Raw genomic sequence first — 20861 nt, forward strand, 5'->3', positions numbered from 1 at the left:
TAAAATGTAAATAATGGGATATAGTAAATGAAAAATCCTGGAAGGGAATAAAATGTTTATTTATCATTAATGTTCAGAGTAGCTTATTGAAACACACCTTTCAGTAACTGCCACTGAATACTAGCTATGAAATTCTCATCATGCCTTGAATCATACACATTAGGTTCAGCCATTTGTATAGTTAAAAGGCTTCAAATGTTTCAAATATACCTTTACAGACATTGTTATCTCAAAAATCTAACTATGCATACACACAAAACCTGCATTCAGCATGTCTGAGATTCAACCCAATATTGCTTCAAATTAATTATTTTTCTTTAATTGCTCTGTATAACAGAAATGACCTATTAATTTAAAGAAAATCTATCAGTACAGAATGTATTTGCTCTTATAAACAAGCAAGATGAACTTGACCTTTTTTGAACTTGTTTTGATGTGGCCCAGATGGTCGGCTACATGCTTGAATAGCAGTCTAAAGCTGAGGAAAAACTCATATAGCAAGATCTAGATTTATAGCCTTTTGCAAATTCCTACCTTGTATTGTCCTTTCAGCATCTGTTCTGCCCCCGCTGCGGTCAGCTTCTATCTCTGGGGTCAGAGAGTCTAGAAATATAGAAAGGTAAGACTGACACATATTTCATTCGATTCTTATAGCCTTTTTACAACCTGTTCCTCCATTTCTGAATTGATTCTGACAAATCAACATTCGTCAGGTTTTTTAATGTTGAACAATGACTGGAGGCAAGGACAAGTTTTTGTTAGACTAGGAAGATTAATGAGCAATAGATTTTTCAAGCATAAAAGGGGGGAGAAAAAGAAGAAGAAAAAAAAATTGACTTCTCAAGCTAATAATATAAAATTGTGCTAGTTTGAACATTCTCTCCAGTGAGTTTATTTGCACACACTATATAAAGTACCAAACAATAAAGAGAGAGGCATCGCTGGAATTAAGGAAAGAAAAGAGATTTTCTTTCTGTTCTTTCCCATCATGTTATAAATTTTCAATATAACAAGCTTGTTTTGGCACTTAAATTGAAAGTTAATGACACTGAGGCTTCTTACCATTTAGGACCCTTAGACTATCTGTTGAAGCTGCCTGTTTCAGTGTCTGTTCTGCTTGTTCCCGTCGTTTAGTCTCAAATTCAAGTGCTTCCTGCAATTTCCTCTTTGCTTTCTTTTCCTTCTTTAGCCTTTTCTGAATTATTGCTAAGAAAAAAGAAATTCAGTGAAATCAGAGTTAGACCTGAAACTTGGCTACACAATTACCTATTAAGAGTCCCAAGAAATGCTACAAATGCAACAATTCAGATAAACTGATGAATTTACACCAATCTCAATTACTTGAAATTTGCTGGAATCACACTGGGATATTCTAAAAGCTACTGTTGTATACCATAGTACTGAAATCTCTAAGTGATATTCAGTTATAGCATATATTTGTTTATAAACAGAAGAGAACCTGTGAATGTCCAAATTGGAAAACCAGCAGTAAAATGTACTTTTGCATCATCTGACATAGATAAGCCTCTGTCTCTAAAGATGAGTAATGTTTTTCAGGATTAAGTGTACCGTTTTGTTACTGCCCATAGCATATGGTATACACATAGCAACGAAGTTCTTCCCTGTCGGCCAGCTTGCCTGCCTGCCTGCAGCTTCTCTCCCACAAGAGGGAGATTCCAGCTGCTTGGGTTCCCAGGCTGTGGGAGGAACTCAGATCCAACTTTGCTGCGATCCTCATTCCTTACGGAAAAACACTGAGTTTTCCAACTCCCCTCCAACCTGCTTCTTCCTGCAAGCCATCCAACTTCTTGGTGTTCAGTCTCTTCCTATATATTTTTCTTATCCACATTTCCCTTTGTCTTTCCCTTTTCTTTTTCTCTGTTGGTTCCTGTCCCTTCAGCCAACTAAACTTGAAGAACTCACAGCAAATCCTTTATGGTGCTGGATCCCTCAGCCAAGTAAATTTTACTTTGCTTTGTCAAGCGGGAGGCAAAGTATTAGGAGAGGAAGGAGTATTATAAAACTAAGCATTAGAGGCCCCTAATTTAGCAAAACTATTTCCTTGTATCTCTTCAGTTCAAATTGTACAAGGGAAAGGATTGCATTGCAAGATCAGGATGCAACAGTATCAGTTTTCTTTTCCATGTTACTAGTGACTTACAACTACTAAATTAAAATTTGCATGATCCCTAACAGGAGCATTATCACAGGTTGTAAGGATAATGAAATCCATTTTTTTCTACTCAATAAAAGCCAAAGCGAGCCTGTATATAAATCATGTAAAGTCACAGAGCATATCATTGTCTCCCCCACCACATCTCAACCCTTCTTACATAGCCCATTTGTTGTTTTCAGGGACATGCATGTAAGAAGATTATTTTTCATGAGATCTTCCTGGATAACCTTTTCCTGGAGAGTCTATTATTTCGATACTAACTTAAAAATGGTGTACTAAACTAGATACTGAAGAATTCTTTACACACACTAAAGGAACTATCCTTACCAAAACCAGATAGAAGGTGATACTAGGTTTGACTGCCAAGATCTGTCTAGCCCTTCATCTCATTCCAAAGTAACCTCTAGCAAACGCCTAGGGATGATAGCTGGAAAAGGTGAAAATATACTTCCATCTGTTCATACTATCCATTTCCAGTAGTCTGGAATGATGGTATCTTTCACAAAATGCAAATATCAAAACTTGTAAAGGAAAACATCATTGTTATTACTATTGAATTTATATGCTAAGAATAACCACTTCTGGGGAGATCTTGGATATTTTGTGTCGTTATACAGAACTGTTCAGACACAAAATGAATATAAGCACATACCCTGTAGTCAGAAGAGCTACACGATTTATATCCAAGACTTTGGAATTTTGGTTCTTTCTCATTTTGTATAGTAACAACTACTTTACTGGCTAATTAGCTTACACTATCAAAGAACAGCTAGTATCTGTACAAAGGCTAAACTAAATACATTTTGAATCATTGCACGGTTTTAATGTTTTCATTATAAGTACTTTGAAAGTGATTGCAATAAATGAGAAAGAAACATATGTTGTGTTTTGAATTAAAATGTCATCATGGCTGACACATTGTAGATGTGACTACAGCAGTCAGAGCCAGAATTAGCAAGCCCTTACTGTGTAGCTGCTCACAGAAGAGATATTATCCTACTTTCACCAGCTGATGAGACACATCCTACAGCCTTAGGAATCACTAACTGGAATACTTACAAAGAAAGAAAGAAACAGTACAGTAAATAAGCAGCTCTGTAGGACATACAGTTAGCAGCAGTGAATTTAATGCAAAAAAGGTAAAAATACTCAGATCTCAGATGTAGCAACCAAGGAAAAAGATACTCAGTTGTGTTAACATGACGAGCAGAAGGTAGATACTGCTAATGCTCAAGGTCCCATTCACGTAATGGGTTTTGACCTGTATGTGACACAGTGACTCGTGTTTCTATGCTGTAGCTTTTAAGTGTATTTCAATTTTTTCACATGGTATCTCATATCAGAGATGTGGCATACTTCTCCAATCTTGCTCATGCTTTCATTAAGACGTGAAACTTTAAGACATGACACTTGTTATCTGGAAAATTGATAGCAGGTAAAGCCTCCTATGTGTTTTTCTACCTTTAATGGAAGAATAAATTCTCACAATAATTACAGTCTGGCCTTATTTTTTCTCTACTACTTGGATCTGTTTTTAAAGAATAATCTATCATTTTGGTTTCTTTGTACAGAAGTATCCAGTAGCAGATAGTCTTTGCTCTGCTGCATACCACCGTTAAGTGTTCAAATCCATTCCTCTTTGGTCTGACTCTTTTACCAGTGGAATGTTACCGTTACAGGGACACATATAAAAAAAGCAAATAATGCATCATGCTGAAAATAACACTGTCAATTATTTCAGTATCCTGAATAAAATATGGGACTATCCCATGCTCTTTCCTGACATACAGTTTTGTGTAAAATTAATTTTATTTAATTTTAACTGCTCAAAATGTATGTGTCTAGTCCATCCTAGTCAACTATATTCCCTCTGGAACTAAAAGGAGGAGAAAAGTCTTCACAGTGTAACTGATCCCACTTACCTGTCAGAAAACAGGATATATGAATCTCTTTTGTTACTGACCAGAAAGAAAACTTATATTAACTTGAATAAGGTGCTTAACTTTTAGTTGGTGTAACTCAGGTAAAGTCAGATGCTCCCCCTCTCCCCCCAACCTTTTCTATTGTCCATGTGATTGCTCAATTCTAGAAAGGAATACATATTTGAGCTGTTGTGAGACACAGAGGTAAAAGGATCCACATCGTAACAGCTCTTTTACAAAACTTTAGAAGTGTAAGAAGTGCAACTGTACTGAGAAAAACGGGCCAGTTGTGGACAAAGGGATAATTCATTGCACGTATGTGGCAATTGCTAATGATAACTGTCTTTAAAAATGTATAGTCAAAAATTTAAAAAGGGTAATTACTGATGTCACAGTCCTACCCTTTAATGGGTCAAGGCATGAATCAGGATTATACTGTGTGCTTACTGCTACCATGTTAGTTAAAGATATAATGATATTGGTTGGGAATTCAAGTGTTCTCAGGATTCCTTATTTAGCTGGTTCCCACATAATTAAACTGGACAAGAAGAGAGTTATAACTCTAGTCCTGCAAAAAATAATATCTGATTTGTCATAGTCTGTGTTAAACAACAAGTTAACAGAGGTTAACTGTCCCTGGCAAAGTAATTAGACACCATTAAAGAGCAAGACATACATATACAGAAAAGTAGACGCATAAAGAAAGATGGGAACGTGCTCGTAATGCAAATAGTTAATGCAAATCACTGTAAACCGTCTTACCTTTAAATCAATGAAATTATTTGAAAATCTTTAACATGTATATGCTTGACAGTGGGCTGATGTTAATATTTGATATGCTACTAATACTGACTTACTATGAAGAACCTCAACAGTTTCTTCTACAAATGTGTTTGATCAACTATGCATTATAAAGGTCATGAATTATTACTGTCTTTATATTTATTACATATGGTTTGCCTACATATGCAATATATGACCCTAACACATACAAGCAGAAAAAAGTTCCTAAAACTTGATATAAATTGTCTTTGTATTACATAGCTAGCATTTCTTATAATGATCACAACTTGCCAAAGTCCATAACAGCACCTATGGTATTTATAAATATGTTGTGTATTACCGGTATAATAAGTAACATTCAGGTAAATCTTTGAGAAAAAGTTCCTTGTTCCAAATCTCATGAAGAACTTATGCAGAATCAGGCAGGTTGTAAAATGTCCTGCATTGCAGTCAGCCTGAACATAACGTGAGGTAAGGGGAAAAGTTTTGATCAAATACAGGTGTTTGATAAAAGATTAGGTTTCCTAAGGAAATAAATTACAAGGTGTTTATGTCTGCTTAATTAAGCTACCTCTGTTCTTCTGCTCCACAGCCAACTGCTTTTCAAGTGTTTCCCTCAGTTCTCGTTCCCTGAAGAGCTCCATCTTCAGCTCTGTCTTTTCCAGCTGGACTTGTTTTTCTTGAGCTCTGGCATTGTCTATAGCAACCTTTAGTAGACCCTGTTCAAAGATTAAGTTGCATAACATTTGAAGAATGTTAGAACAGCTGACATAATAACTAACTTCTGTTATTTTTCCTTGATTAGTCTTGTGACATTTTACAAATTAAATAATCCTGTTACTGGGTCAAAGCCTCCAAATTATCAACAACAATTTTTTACTGGAATTCATTTTAACAGGTGAGCATAAATCTTTAAAAGGTGGGAGTCAAGTTTTCCCAGAAAACATAAATTCACCATTGACTGTGCATGTATCTAATGTGAAAAAGCTATCGAGAAAGGTTTATTCTTTTTTAGAGATAAAGAAGACATGCCTCCATCAGGCACTTGCTGTGCCAAAACCAAAAAGCTGTGCCATTGAAAAAGAATTGGCAGGCTTACATACAATCACATCATCTACAAAATGCAAAATTCAATCTCTAGCACAACTCAAGCCAATGGAAATTACTAAAGGGAGAAGGGTTCTTTTAAAGGGTTGCCATTTTTCTCCTAATCGCTGTTAACTACTATTTTTTTCAAATATTTTAATATTTTTTAAGAGAGTTTCCAAGAAAGATAGTTATTGGGATGCTAAGCAGAGGACAGTCGCAAAGCAGGAAGATACCACTGTTTTAAAAAAGTCCATTCCCTGACCTTGTACAATTATCTCACAGCAGAGAACAAACCACAATCATCTCTCAATTTCTTGACCTGGGATGGTTGAAATAAACTGTAACTTATTTTGCTGTTATTATATCAGAAAATACTGATTCAGCATATTCTAAACTTCTCAAGAATTTGAACTTCACAGTTACTTGTTTTTTTGCAAGGAAACAGGAAGATCCCAGCATAGCCAATAACTAATCAGGACACTGAAATAGGGTATGAAAAAGAAGAGGCAAAACTGAATCAAAACAAATGAATGTGGAATGAAGAAAGATTTTCTTTTCCATTTTCCAGAAGCCTGGCCATCAGGCTCTTAGGTCTATACCTGAGTCTATCCTCTTGAAGCTATCATAATGGAGTGAATAATTAAGCACGGTTATGTATATATGAACCTCCATGGGTATGAACCTAACTCTTCTATATCCTAGGCAATTCTCCTGACAACTCTAACTTTAGAGATAATTTGACCCAAGAGAGATTTAATTACTGATATAAGGCAAAACAATACCAACAAGAGAGAAAAGGAGTACTCCCCAGTAGCTCTGCTAGGGAAACATTCAGCTGACAGATAAAGGTTCATACTACAGATCTGGGTTCAGAACAACCACACTACACACACAAAATCAGGTCCCCCAACTCCCGAGTAATCTTCCTCACCCCTCAGGCATGCTTCCTAAACTGGATTCTGGGTTGCATGTTTTTTCATTAAAATGGTTTAAAATAGTTCCAAAACGGAATGGAAAAAGAAGCCTGCATGATGATACTTGAGAAATGGAAAAAGTATTTTTCATGAGTGTTAGTCTGCGCATTCATCCCAGTATTCTTCCGAATGTCAATGCCTGCTTTGAAATGTCCTTCAAACTTCTAAGTCTGTTTTCAGAGCCTGTTGTTTTCAGTACTTCTTCTCCTCATTCTCAACTGAATTGTTGCCTCAAGTGTTGCTCATTCAGAGCTTAATGCTTTGCAGCTCTATTACACTTCAATCTATTAAAGTCCACAGGAGCTGAAAGAATGACACACCTTCTGACTGCAAGGCCTGGGTGGTCACCAAAATTATATACACTACATAAACACAGAACCACATTTGAAAACGTCTATCAATGGTAACATACCTAATGTGCTTACAAATACACTTAAAGTTTTAGCAGTTTTCTTTAAGAGAATGAAATAGTATTCTAAAATAGCTAAAAAACAATGGTATTTTGTGTTGAATGTTAAACCTGGATGACTACTAAAGAAAACCAAAGCTCTACAGACCTATGCAAAGTAAAATGCGATTTGAAATATTTGTAAAGCCTTTCCAAAATATTTTGTAAAAAGTTAATATCCACCTGAATTCTGTTCCCTTCCCTTGCCATATTCTCCTACATTTAGAACCATCATAAACTTTGTTTTCTATACAGGATGCGCTTGAAATAGTAAGAAATTGAAGTAGGAGTTGTTTATCAATACCTGCTTCTGGCTTACGCTTAAACTCGAGTATTTTAATCTCCTCCAGCTCATCCCTTACATGAACATGATTCATCCAAATTATTAATAAACCAGATCAAGTGAAATTACATGAAAAGTATCTGTTAATGAAAAGTGTACTGTCAAGTAAATTTAAAGCTGCAAACCTCCTCCCAAATTCTTACAGTCTATCTTGTTTAACAAGAAAATCGAGCTGCTAAAGAAACTGCCATCTTTACTCAATTCAACTACATTCATGTACATGTTTCTTCTTCATCAGGAACAAACAATTAGTAACAAATGAAAGAGATCATTACATCAAGTGCCCTTTTAGATCACCCCTATTAAAACTTTAGTTTAGCTTTATTTTAATTCTAAGATACCAATTTCTAATTTTCTGCTCTGATTGCTCTTGTTGACTTATCTTTGAAAGATGTACTCTGAGTGCAAAGTCTAGAGATTATTTAGCAAGATGCCAATGTTGGCACCACTTAATGTGTTGATTGGTTGTATTATCAGCAGCAGTTTAAAATAAATTACTATCAAACTATCATTGTCTTTGGCTGACAAAACACAATATTTTGGTGTTCTTTAAATATGAAACAATCATTATGAATAAACATGGAGAATAATGCTAGAGCGCAACACCAATGTGTGTAATTTTATATTAAGAATTGCTGCAAGTACAAAGCTGCTAAAACCATATTACATTTTCTATTGAATTTCTACACCACACTTCCTCCCCCAACCTTTCCTTTTTTTATACTTGCTAACATAGCTAATGGTAATACATTACCTATTGCTACTGATTATGTCTGAAAAATATTAGCTTTTTGGAGCCAAGACCCACCAGGGACTACTTATAAGCTACACAAAATTAAGTTTCATTTTTAGAAGTTAAATCAGTGCACATCAGTACGCATCCAATGTGAAAAAAAATCTGCACTAGAGCCAAACTGATGCATATCAAAAGCGCTGTTGCTGCCAATGACAGCTCTAATGCAAAAATACTGGAAACATTCAATGTCCCTGTATGCAATAGAGAAGGGGGGGGAGAAAACTAGCTAAGAAGTACAGCATCTAGAAATCATCAGTGCCCCTTGGAACAGGACTAGCAATTTCAGAGTTGCATGAAATTCTATTAATTCTCCTAGTGGATCAGCTGTAAAAGATTATACAAAATACAGTATGTCCAACTTGTATTAGCTATAGCTAATCCTCTAACCTGATATTAAATCAATATGCTGGCAATGACAATGGGAAATGCAGTGCAACAAAGGGCATTAACAAAAAGAAAGTATTTCCCTTTAGGGTAGGTCAGATGTTATGGAGGCTGGATAATGATAATTGTAGTGAACATGCTCACATTCCATATTTGCTTTTAATACAGTATGGCTCTGTCTGGAGCCAGGCTTTAAACATGGCATGCCATTCTCCCCCTCTGTGCTACTGATAACAAATTATTTTTATTTCAATGTAATGTCAAAGATGAATATTTTTCCCCTGAAGATTTATAGATCATTCTGATTTGGTTTATTTTAATGCACTTGTTTTAATATTTTTCACTGATAAATTCTTCAGAAATGTCCCAAATAAAATGTTAAGTTTATATAGGTTTGATGTTCCTTCCCATTCTCCAATGTATCTGAAAACACCATCATGTTATATCAGTCAACTGATCCTACAGGTATGTCAAACCTTACCTGAGCCTTAAGGCCAGTATCCACCATCATTATTTTTAAAAAATATTAATAATGTGTTGCCAATGTTGAAAGGGGTGGAGGTAAAAGTATACAGAAGGTCTTTCTTTCTACACAAGCAATCCAGGAGGTTCCTCGATTGTGTAGAAGACAACTTCCTTCTGCAAGTAATAGAGGAGCCGACAAGGAGAGGTGCCGTGCTTGACCTCGTGCTCACCAACAGGGAAGGGCTCGTTGGAAATGTGACGCTCCAGGGCAGCCTTGGATGCAGCAATCATGAGATGGTCGAATTTGAGATCCTCAGGACAGTGACAAGAGCGTGCAGCAAGCTCACTGCCCTGGACTTCAAAAGAACAGACTTTGGCCTCTTCAGGAACCTCCTTAGGAAGGTTCCATGGGATACAGACCTAGAGGGCAGGGGGGCCCAAGACTGTTGATTGATATTCAAGGATCGCCTGCTGCAGGCTCAGGAGTGTTGCATCCCAACCAGAAGGAAGTGCAGCAGGAGGGCCAGGAGACCTCCTTGGATGGATAAGGAGCTCCTGAGGAAAATTCAAATGAAAAAAGAGGCTTATAATAAGTGGAAGCAAGGACAGGTGGCAGGGGAAGAGTACAGGGATGTTGTCCGAGAAGCTAGGGACCAGGTTAGGAAAGCTGAGGCCTAGTTAGAACTAAACTTAGCTAGAGGTGTTAAAGATAACAGGAAGGGATTCTACAGGTACAAAGCAAATAAAAAACAGACTAGGGAGAATGTAGGCCCCCTCAGGAAGCTCTCGGGAGAACTGGCTACACGGGATTTGGAGAAGGCTGAGGTTCTGAATGACTTCTTTGCCTCGGTCTTCACTGGCAAAGGCTCTGACCAAACCACTCAAGTCTTGGAAGGCAGATGCAGGGACTGTGAGAATGAAGACCTTGCGCCCACTGTGGGAGAGGAACTAGTTTGAGACCATCTTAAAAATCTGAACGTGCACAAGTCCATGGGTCCTGATGAGATCCATCTGCGGGTCCTGAAGGAGCTGGAGAATGAAGTTGTGAAGCCGCTGGCCATCATATTTGGGAAGTCACAGCAGTCAGGTGAAGTTCCCGAGGACTGGAAAAAGGGAAATACCACCCCCATTTTCAAGAAGGGGAAAATGGATGACCCGGGGAATTACAGACCAGTCAGTGTCACCTCTGTGCCTGGCAAAATCTTGGAGCAGATTCTCCTGGAAGGCATGCTAAGGCACATGAAAATCAACAAGGTGCTTGGTGACAGCCAGCATGGCTTCACTAAGGGGAAATCCTGCCTGACCAATTTGGTGGCCTTCTATGATGGGGCTACAGAACTGATGGACAGGGGTAGAGCAGTTGATGTCATCTACCTGGACTTCTGCAAAGCATTCGACACTGTCCCACGCGACATCCTTGTCTCTAAATTGGAGCGACATCAATTTGATGGATGGACCACTCGGTGGATAAAGAACTGGCTGGATGGCCGCACACAAAGAGTTGCTGTCAATGACCAGCACGTTGAAGGAGGTGATCCTGCCCCTCTACTCTGCTCTTGCGAGACCTCACCTGGAGTATTGTGTGCAGTTCTCGTGTCCTCAACATAAAAAGGACATGGAACTGTTGGAACAAGTCCAGAGAAGGGCCACGAGGATGATCAGGGGACTGGAGCACCTCCCATATGAAGAAAGGCTGAGAAAGTTGGGGCTGTTCAGCCTGGAGAAGAGAAGGCTGTGTGGAGACCTCATAGCAGCCTTCCAGTATCTGAAGGGGGCCTATAGGGATGCTGGAGAGGGACTCTTCATTAGGGACTGTAGTGACAGGACAAGGGGTAACGGGTTAAAACTTAAACAGGGGAAGTTTAGATTGGATATAAGAAGGAAATTCTTTCCTGTTAGGGTGGTGAGGCACTGGAATAGGTTGCCCAGGGAGGTTGTGAATGCTCCATCCCTGGCAGTGTTCAAGACCAGGCTGCACGAGGCCTTGAGTGATATGATTTAGCATAAGGTGTCCCTGCCCACGGCAGGGGGTTGGAACTAGATGATCTTAAGGTCCTTTCCAACCCTAACGATTGTATGTTTCTATGTTTCTCTTTCTAGCCTCACATACAGCATGTTCCATCTAATATAATTTAGTTAGCTACACAGTTAGATGTGACACCAAAATGGCCTTACTAGTTAGTCTGACAGTCTAACTAGATCATACCCTGTTTCCAGGAATTTCCCACAGTGAGCGAATAAGGAAAACTAGAAGATGGTACATAGGCAGTGAAGCTTTCCTAGTCAAACCTCCTAGTTTCCACAGATTTGCATATCAGGGGCTTTCTTTTGCAATATTAGTTATTTATGGTGAAAACACTTTTGTGTAACATTGCTTCTCTTTTAGTCAGGAAATGATACATCATTTGTATGCTCTCATCATTAAAAATATCTAAGAAAGGCTTGCAAAAAACATCAATATGTATATATTTTAGCTAACTTCACAGGTTAATTTCTGAATATTTGCTACTCGCAGCTGACTACTCACTAACATAAGCAATGTAAGAGAAGACAGCTTGACTATCTCTACAGATTACTCAAGAAAGATATTGCTGTAATATCTCAGAATGAGTATCTTCATCACAGGTACAGGCATACTGCACAAATATAAATGACATTTGCCATTAATACTTTTTTGTGAAAAATCAAATAATTCTCTGGAATTTTAGCAGGAGATAAATAAGATAACATGAAGGAAACCTGAAATTTTTCTTTATCTAGTTCTTGCAGTGTTTTTCTCTTGTCTATTTAGTTATAGATGGTAATAGTGCAGGGTATACAATATTTTTCTCCTGTCTATTTAGTCATAGATGGTAATAGTGCAGGATACTCACAGCAATAAAGCCAGGAGTTTGCCTTGTTTTCATAAGGGAATTTAGTTTGTAATCATGCATTTCTTTTACTAATATCAATGGGATACTTTCAACCACTTTATATATCTCTTTAAAAATACTTAGCAACAAGATTGTGTCAATACAATAGTCTTGACAGAAAACATAGCTGTAAGGGTGCAACTAATTTATCCTTTAGACATTAATGGAAATTCAGCTTGGAGACTGTAAAGATTCAGACTCTAAAAGATTAAAATAATGTTATTTTTACTCAAGAATATTGCAGTACCATGAGAAGCTGCGGCTGTAAAATACTTTGGCATAATTGGGCCATGACTTAAAAGGTGAACTTATGCAAGGGCTATGGAAACAGCTTTAGCCTTCCCAGTAGCACCCACACAGCATTTTGCTGTGGCCCAACTCCCATCACCCTTCATCCTCCCTGCAGCTGCACACAGACTTTCAGCATTTAATCTGGAAGAAATCAACAAATACACATTGGAAAGGAACAGATATATCACTTAATTTAAGCTCTCTGGGAAAATTTATTTTCTTTTCCTTTTAGATTTGCAGATATACATCTGAGTAAGAAAACATGTCCCCAGTCTCATTTCCTTATTTTATGTGTGTATTAGTTTAATTATATATTGTTACAGTTTATTATTTGCATTTCAGCAATCCCTAGCAAGAAACAGGTTGTTCTGGGTACAGTATATTGTTATTATCTCCTCTTTAAATGTGCAAATAATTAAACATTGTATTTTTATTTTAGCAAGTATTTATGGAGAAGTAAGAAAAACACATATATGATATACAAAAGGAAATAAACCTAATTAGCAGAGCCTGGTGACAGCGATAGCAAATAGACTTGTCTAACATTCGTGTAAAATTATGAACTAGTGATTAGGGGCTACCCATTTAATTTTAGCATTGATGGAAGACTCTGAGTTGCTTGTGTTTAGTGGCTAATTTTAAAGGACGACTCAGACTTCCAACGTGAATGTGAGTTAGGCACCAAGTTCAATCACCTAAACTCTTCAGTGCTTGAAAGACTTTTAGCACATCTAAAGTGTTTAGAAATGTTTGCTCACATACCCAAAGCATTGTCCCCATGGGAAAATTTAGGATCCTGCTTACCCTAACAAAAGATCAAAATTAGAGAAAAATTAGTACCCATGTAGTGCCCTAATTCTGTTCGCTTTTAAACCTGGGCAAGTTCTAAAACCTCTTCTAGAGGCACCCAAGGTCTATATTACATAGATCATGTGGATCCTGCACCTCACACAACTCAATATACAGAAAGGGGTCACAAATAGCTATATATATAAACTATATATATTAATATATAATATATAATATATAATACATGATATATGTAATATATATTATATATAATACATATAATATATATACATATAATATATATACACATATAATACATATAATATATACATATAAAATAGCACAAATATCTACCACAACCATGCACACTGGTGTAACCAGATGCTGCTTGCCTATGTATTCATCTGACCATCATATTTCTAAAATATAGGCAATCTCCACCACTACTTGAAACAGGTTGTGCATGCACCCCAGTCCCATGACCTAACAAAGATGTACACTTGCATTTCTCAAGCAGACATATATCCTTTCTATGAAAGGACACATCTGTATTTTCATCATACATCACCCTGGGAAAGAAAGAACAGCGTTTACCAAAGCCACTCATCTAGCCTTTGGCTAGATTTGTGCTACTTTCTATTTCAAAAGCATCTTGGTGCAGGACACAGGAAATTGACTGCAGGCCAGATGATCTTTTGGGGAAAGTTACATCTGGCTCAGTTGCTAGCACAGCTTCAACAAGAGAATGGTGAGGGATCTTACTGCTCCGCCTCCCCTTTGAATTCATAACTCTGTACTGAAAGGGATGCAAAATTCATCTGGACCATATGAGAGCAAAGAATTTACCCAGTAAAAAGAGTTATTCTGACTCACATACTGAATGCATCACAGGTTTCAGGTAGTGCTTATGCATTTCTTAGAAAAGTCAAAAATTATACTGCAAGCACACACAAGTGTACAGAAGTTCTGCTTTCCACAAATCCCACCAATGAGCTCAAACTTGTAGTCAAAAACCTAAACCTCAGTTCTGGAAGTGCCAGTAGCACAGTATGCCACTCATCTGTGGGCCTGGGGTAGCCCCCTCTCCTTGCAACAAATGCTAAATACAGAAATAATTTTAAATGGCATAGATTACAGAAATTGACAATATTGTGCACAGGTTATTTTAATAGAATCTACTGTTTTAAAGAGGATACTTAACTTTTTCTACACAGATGGGATTTTTTTTGTTGTTGCTGTTGTTAAGAAGTGGTTTTCTAATGTTGTCCTGACAGAGACTAAATCTGTGGGGGAAAAAATGCCTTGATGGCTGTGGAAACCTTATAATGAAATGTGGAGATAGATACAGTGAAAAAATCCAAAAGGACTTATGTCCCACCTCTTTACCCTGACATAATTTGTCATGATGTGGAATCCCAAGGTAAGGAGTAGTAAGTAAAAAAGCCCAATGAGGCATAAAGAAGTCTCAGATTTCTTTACTGCATTGCCTTTTATTTTAGCTCCACACTCTGGCTAAGATTAGGTTGTTAGGTTGTTGGCTTTTCATCTTTTTTTGTTGTTTGGTGGGTTTTCTTTTTTGTTTGTTGGGTTCTTGAGGGTTTTTTTGGGGGGGGGGTCAGGGGAAGCAATGAATGAATTTCACTTTACATTTTCTGTAAAACAAAACTGAATGCATTCTTGGCAAATTAATCCTGGTCATTTACCCTGAAGTAGCACAGCACTTTCATATTAGATCACAAGATTAGCTAACCTGTTGATGCTGAATGGTTTGCTCATTAGGTTCCTGTCTAGAGACACTGAGTGTACGCATTTGTCAATAAAATTACTAAGAACTTTCCTGTACATGCATGCACAGCTAAAACATTAGATACTTTCTAACTGCACTTTTTCCTTCAGAAGAAAATACATTCTTTATAGATTGCAGATCTTGTACAAGAATGCTAACTCTTGCAGAATTACAGATTTCAGTATTTAAGACCCTGAGTCTCAGAACCACAAAAACCAATCATACTCTTTCAGATCAGGCTTATATAGCAATACTTAATTCTTAAATAGCAGTATTTTTTCATTATTAGATCTCAAAACATCAAAACACTATCAATGAATGGATCATATACTTTTCATAAAACAATTCTGAAGTGCCATAAACTTTAATGAGATTGTTTAAGAAAGTAAAGTGAATAGGATTTGGCCCTACTTTTTCATAGCCTTTGCTGAACAGGATATAAATGATTTTATGTATTTGCAGGAATGAGCAGGGAAAAATATTGTGACAATCACATTAAAAGTTAGTAGCTGCACAGATGAGGCTTATCTGGAATTAATACAATATGGCTGCATTATTTCTTGCACTATCATTTGGCTTCTTCATGCAGTGTACAACCATACTGCTGCAAAAATTCCATGTGGGGAACACATGATCACTGAATTTGTGGACAAACCGATTCTTCATTCTAATATGAAACACTAACATCTTGCTACAAACTACATGCTAGTGTATACCTTAAATAATATTTGAATCAGGTTGTACTGTATACACAACAGAGAACTTGACTACCAAATATGAAATCTGCATAATATTTGGTAATACACTTCTGTGTCTATTGTTTGAAGATAGTGCTCTAAGTGAAATGAGCTCATAGATATAAAAGAAGTGCTTTTTGTAATGCTTTTATGGGAGACACACTTCAAATAGCTTTAAATATCAATCCACGTTGGCACTCCAGCAATTTAAAATAACTATTTATTAAAGAAGTGTTTCTCTGCTTAGTAAATGAGATAAATTTAAACAGTAAGATACATTTCAACACCAAGTAACAAAAAGAGCTTTTAAGACAAATGTTGTTAAACACACCAATGTAATTTTCATCAAGTTCTCTGCTGTGGTGTAATACATAATCTGTATTTTTATTTAATGTATCTGACAGCTTCTAAATTTGTTTGCTGTGGTTCCTTTAAAACCTAAATTACTAGGAAGTTTCAGTAAATTAGTTGATTCAAATGATCTTATGAACTAATTAAGCTAGAATGGTTCTATTAATTTAGACAAATCTGCAACTGGCACCTCTCCATCCCTTTAAGCTGATCTACAGAAAGGCCTACCTGGATGTTAGTCAGGAGGGTCTCTATGGAGGACAATCCATCAGGGAATAGAAAAGGAGATGGAAAACCTGGAGGTAGTGGTTGCCCATGACCAGTTAGAGAAAGTTTGTCAAGGCTGTCTCTTGCGGTTGGTGTGGAGAGCGGGGTCTCATCTGTATGTGATTGAAACAAAAATATAGAACAAGTTACGCTTGTCTGTTTTTATTAGACCTCAGTAATGGCTTCCCTAGTGGTTTCCAGAACATTTATTGCAAATTGGTTCCTGCTATCAGGAGAGAATGCTTTCTGCTGAATTTTCTTTAATGAAAAAGCTGTGGAGATACAACAAGATAACATTAATGAGTAACTTTATAAGCCTTTTAAATGCAGTCTCTAATGAGACTGACTTTACAGTGCCATAGAATCTTTTTAAAACAAATATTATCTCACATATACTTGTGATAATATATTCAGGCTGACTTTATGGGCACCTTCCCAATTATCTCATTTTAGTTTGTGTTCTATTTGGATTGACAATAGAAGATTTTCTAGCATGACATATATTTTGTATACGAGAAATATCTGAGTATGAGGCATCCCATACAATTAACTCTTCCCACTCTTAATGGTTTCACTTACAGCCCTGAAGATTCAGCAACACTGAGAAAAGCTACAGGTCCTCAATGCATTTTTAATCAAGAAAGTACACCCGATTCTCACAAGTGAAACATGCTCTGAACAATACATGAAATTAACAGCATGGTTACAATCACTGGCCTAATTTTTTTAAGCACAGACATCTTCTAACAATTAGTGCTAAATGCCTTAGTGGAATCTTTGTAACAATCAGATCTGATCAGTACTGACATCACAATGGGAAAAAAGTCCCACAGCTGTAAGACTTCTAATATTAAAGTTTCACAGATAAACTGTGAATGGATTATAAAGTAAACAAAAATAAATAAATAAATAACCCCCACCCCACAATTAATAGAAACTTCAGTACCCTGCCTTGTCTTTTCTTTTTGAAATGTTTTTAGACTACTGTTGATATGATACAGAAATTTAAGTCAATTTCTTTGCACCAGATATTAATCTGAATTCTTCAAAAGGAAAACTAAGTATCTATACATATAGGTAGATACATATATCTATACATACTCTTCTTACCAAGGGCTCAATCATTAACTGACAGTTATTGATGTATCTCAATACAATACAAGGGCAGCAGAATATATTCCTGGTATTATGCAAACCTCTGCACAGCTACTTGACTACAGAAGAGTCTGTCAAACTTGCTCTTTTCCATTATGGCTTTGATCATTATAAGACATATATTTTGAGGTATTTTAATTTCATTTACTTTCTGCATTTTAATGATGGTTTCAGTAATAATTGTATTTCACCAATTTATCCTATCACGTACATTAGGAATTGTTTTTATTATATGGAAGTTCTGATTCTAGTTACCTAAAAAGCTCTCTCTTTGACTGGTTTGAAGTACTTTCCGAAGTAGACGTAGGATAGGACCAGGCAAATTTAAAACTGCAGCAATGAAGAGTTAGAGCCTACGCTTTGATGACCCCAGGACCAGAAAAACAAAATTCAGAGTCCTAATTCATTTCAACAATGCCCATCTACCATTGCTGCAGAAGGAAGAAAACTCCATCAACAATGTTCAGGTGCAGATTTCATGCCCCATTTACTCACCAGCTCTGTTGTGCTGGTCAGTATTTACAGTGTTAAGGTAAAAGTCTCACCCAGTGTGTCCCTCCACAGAAATACCCAAACAGGCAATCGGACATCTGCTTCTGGGCTTGCCCCACTTAGCTCTTTCTGTAGCCAGTGGAGGGAAGCAGACACCAGTTTGAAGTACTAATCCATCTGAACTATCACAGACGTCTACTACAGGAGACAAATTTTCCTCTAGAAGTGGCTGTAAGAAAAGCCTAAGCTGACTAGCTCAGATGGAAAGTTCTACTTTGGCAAGATCAGACCTACCATGGAAGGTGTTCTTCCTACTTCACTGTCTCTCAGGCTGACAGTAGCATACACAAGGAGGAATAACCTGTTTCATGTCCCCTATTTGTCACACCTTGTGCCACAATTACTCTTTTCTCATAAAGTCATAATTCAAAAACTTGTAAAAGTAATCTTTGTGAAAGGAACTGATGTTAACCAATGAAAGCTTCAGGCCCTTCAGAGTCATAAAAAATATTTTCATCTGTATTTAAGTTTTCCAGTCATGTCACAAAATGCTGAAAAAAAAACCGGCATTAGATTAGTGATTGTATCTATCTACCTTAATGAGATTCAAAGCAGGATTTGATGTAGTCTATGGATGTATCCTCTGACCTCATCCTATACCCACAGCAACATGGACATCTCTCTAGTAATTTTGTAGTAGCATACTGAAGTTTGGTCCTAAATTTCTTTCTTTTTTCTCCCCAACTTTTAAGCTGTTATAGAAATATTCACCACTTCATGAGAAAAAAATAAATTAGGTATTCCCGGGTATTGCAAACTAACTTGCTATTTTCATATCATCCTGTTAGTTCATCTTCACAAATCCTATTCCAGTGTGAAATATCATTACCAAATTTTTTTTTTTTCCAAACTGCTGTCGGAATTGCTATGCTTTCATTAATCAAAAGAAACAAACCAAAATTTAAACAAAACTGGTTACACAATACACAGTATGATTGCATTTTTTTTTTATCTTAGCTGCAAATATTGCTTTCCCAAATGATTCCTACTCAACATTAAAAAAAAATAAAAAAATTGCAAACCCTCTTCTGTGTTATACCACTGAAATTTTTGGCCACTCATTTATATCAGGTCCAGTGAATTTCCACTGAAGGTATTGGACTTGCGCGGTATAGCATGAAAGAGTCCAATCAGTAGGATGCATGGTAGAATTGATTCATATAAATGAGAAAGTAAAGTAAAAAAAAAACAAACCATCATTTGCCTCTAGGTTTTTCAGAGCAATGAGCCAATAACCTCTCATACTTTCTAAGACAACTTAGAATTTTATGAATATTTTAGATCTCAAATTGTCAAAATATTTTAATACCTACTAGATAAAATTGACCAACTTAACAATTCCATAAGCCTTAAGTCACTTAAAACTATGCTATTCCATGCACTTACTGTGATACAGAAAGCTCCCAATACAGGTCTTGTCACAGAATTTAAGCAAAACATTAAATTTTTTACTGTATTACTACTTTTAAATAAATAGATCTTAAGTTTGCTGTACTTTGTGCATGCGCAAAACATGATGTGAAGTTTGCAAAGATGTTCGTAACAATGTGTGGTGTGTTTTTAAAACAGGCAAAGTAACTCAAGAAAGGTTAAAACTCAAAATAACATCCGAACTCTAATGTTATAATAAATAACAGAAACAAATTTACACTGAAGAGTAAGACTAGAGAGCTGAACTTACTATGAACTTATTTTAATGAAACGTCAACTCAGAAAAAAAAAGACTAATGTGAATTTGTTTTCTTGATATCCCATGTGAAATAAACTTTGAGTATGAGTATGTTTGAAACAGCAAATGTACATATTATACACAGGAAGCATGGATATTTGTGTATGTGAGATAAGCAATGATCGAGAAAATCTTGAAAAAATGCATTTTTAAGAAAAACCACATTGTAAACACAGCCAATTAAAACATAACTACATATCTTAGTAGTAAAATAATATGACCTCTTGCCATTAAAGCATTTTAAAAACTTCCATTCCTGCAGAATTCCTCTTTTCTCAATACAATGAGGTATTTTTGCTTCCAAATAATCACTAGCCTAACATCTTTTAAACTGTTGCAAAGAAACTACTAATGTTCCTCTTAACCTAGTAGCAGAGAAATGCTGCAAAACTTATGAGCCCTTGCTGGGAGGCAGAGATTTGGCATTTTCAGTCTAAATGCATCAAAAGAAGCATTCTCAGACAAGTCAGGGCAAGAGGGGAAGAGTGTCAATCTACAACTCCATTGTCAGAGTTGGGAGCACAACAGTGTAAAGAAAGGGGCGTGAGGAAAAGAAAGAACACAACAGAACAAAGAGGTGTCCCGCTCTGCCGTGGCTTGTGCTGAGAACTGAGGTGTTATAAATTAACAAATAAAGAAGGACAGGACAAGCTGTTGCCCAAGCTTCTACAGTATCGGAGCAGAGATGAATATGTGCCTTGACATACGAAATAAATCACCATAATAAGCAAGTCTGAATGCAACATACCTTTAAAATATTTGCAAATGCTACATCCACTCCATCCATTGTTTCTCAATTTCCAAAATTCACCTGTTTTCGTCAAACCAGATTTTATCTGCAAACAGCAGCTGGTTTGGGCCAAATACAACATTTTTCACTGTATTTGGTTTGTTGCCATTCTATTTTACTCT

At 36.6% G+C, this 20861-nt stretch overlaps 1 protein-coding gene across 6 annotated transcripts in view; it reads right to left on the reverse strand.

Moving 5' to 3' along the window:
• DACH1 (dachshund family transcription factor 1) overlaps positions 1-20861 on the reverse strand; it is a 373537-nt gene that overhangs the window by 35099 nt on the left and 317577 nt on the right. For all 6 annotated transcript variants that reach the window (XM_062636880.1, XM_062636883.1, XM_062636881.1 and 3 more), the window contains 4 exons: positions 16475-16626; positions 5453-5600; positions 1063-1206; positions 535-603 (listed from right to left, as the gene is read on the reverse strand). In XM_062636880.1, the coding sequence (XP_062492864.1) occupies positions 535-603; positions 1063-1206; positions 5453-5600; positions 16475-16626 (513 nt within the window). The remainder of the gene's footprint in view (positions 1-534; positions 604-1062; positions 1207-5452; positions 5601-16474; positions 16627-20861) is intronic.

The sequence above is a fragment of the Pezoporus occidentalis genome, unplaced genomic scaffold (assembly GCF_034315485.1).
Source record: "Pezoporus occidentalis ecotype Australia unplaced genomic scaffold, CSIRO_AGI_Poc_V1 ctg5, whole genome shotgun sequence".
In the NCBI taxonomy this organism is placed as follows: domain Eukaryota; kingdom Metazoa; phylum Chordata; class Aves; order Psittaciformes; family Psittacidae; genus Pezoporus; species Pezoporus occidentalis.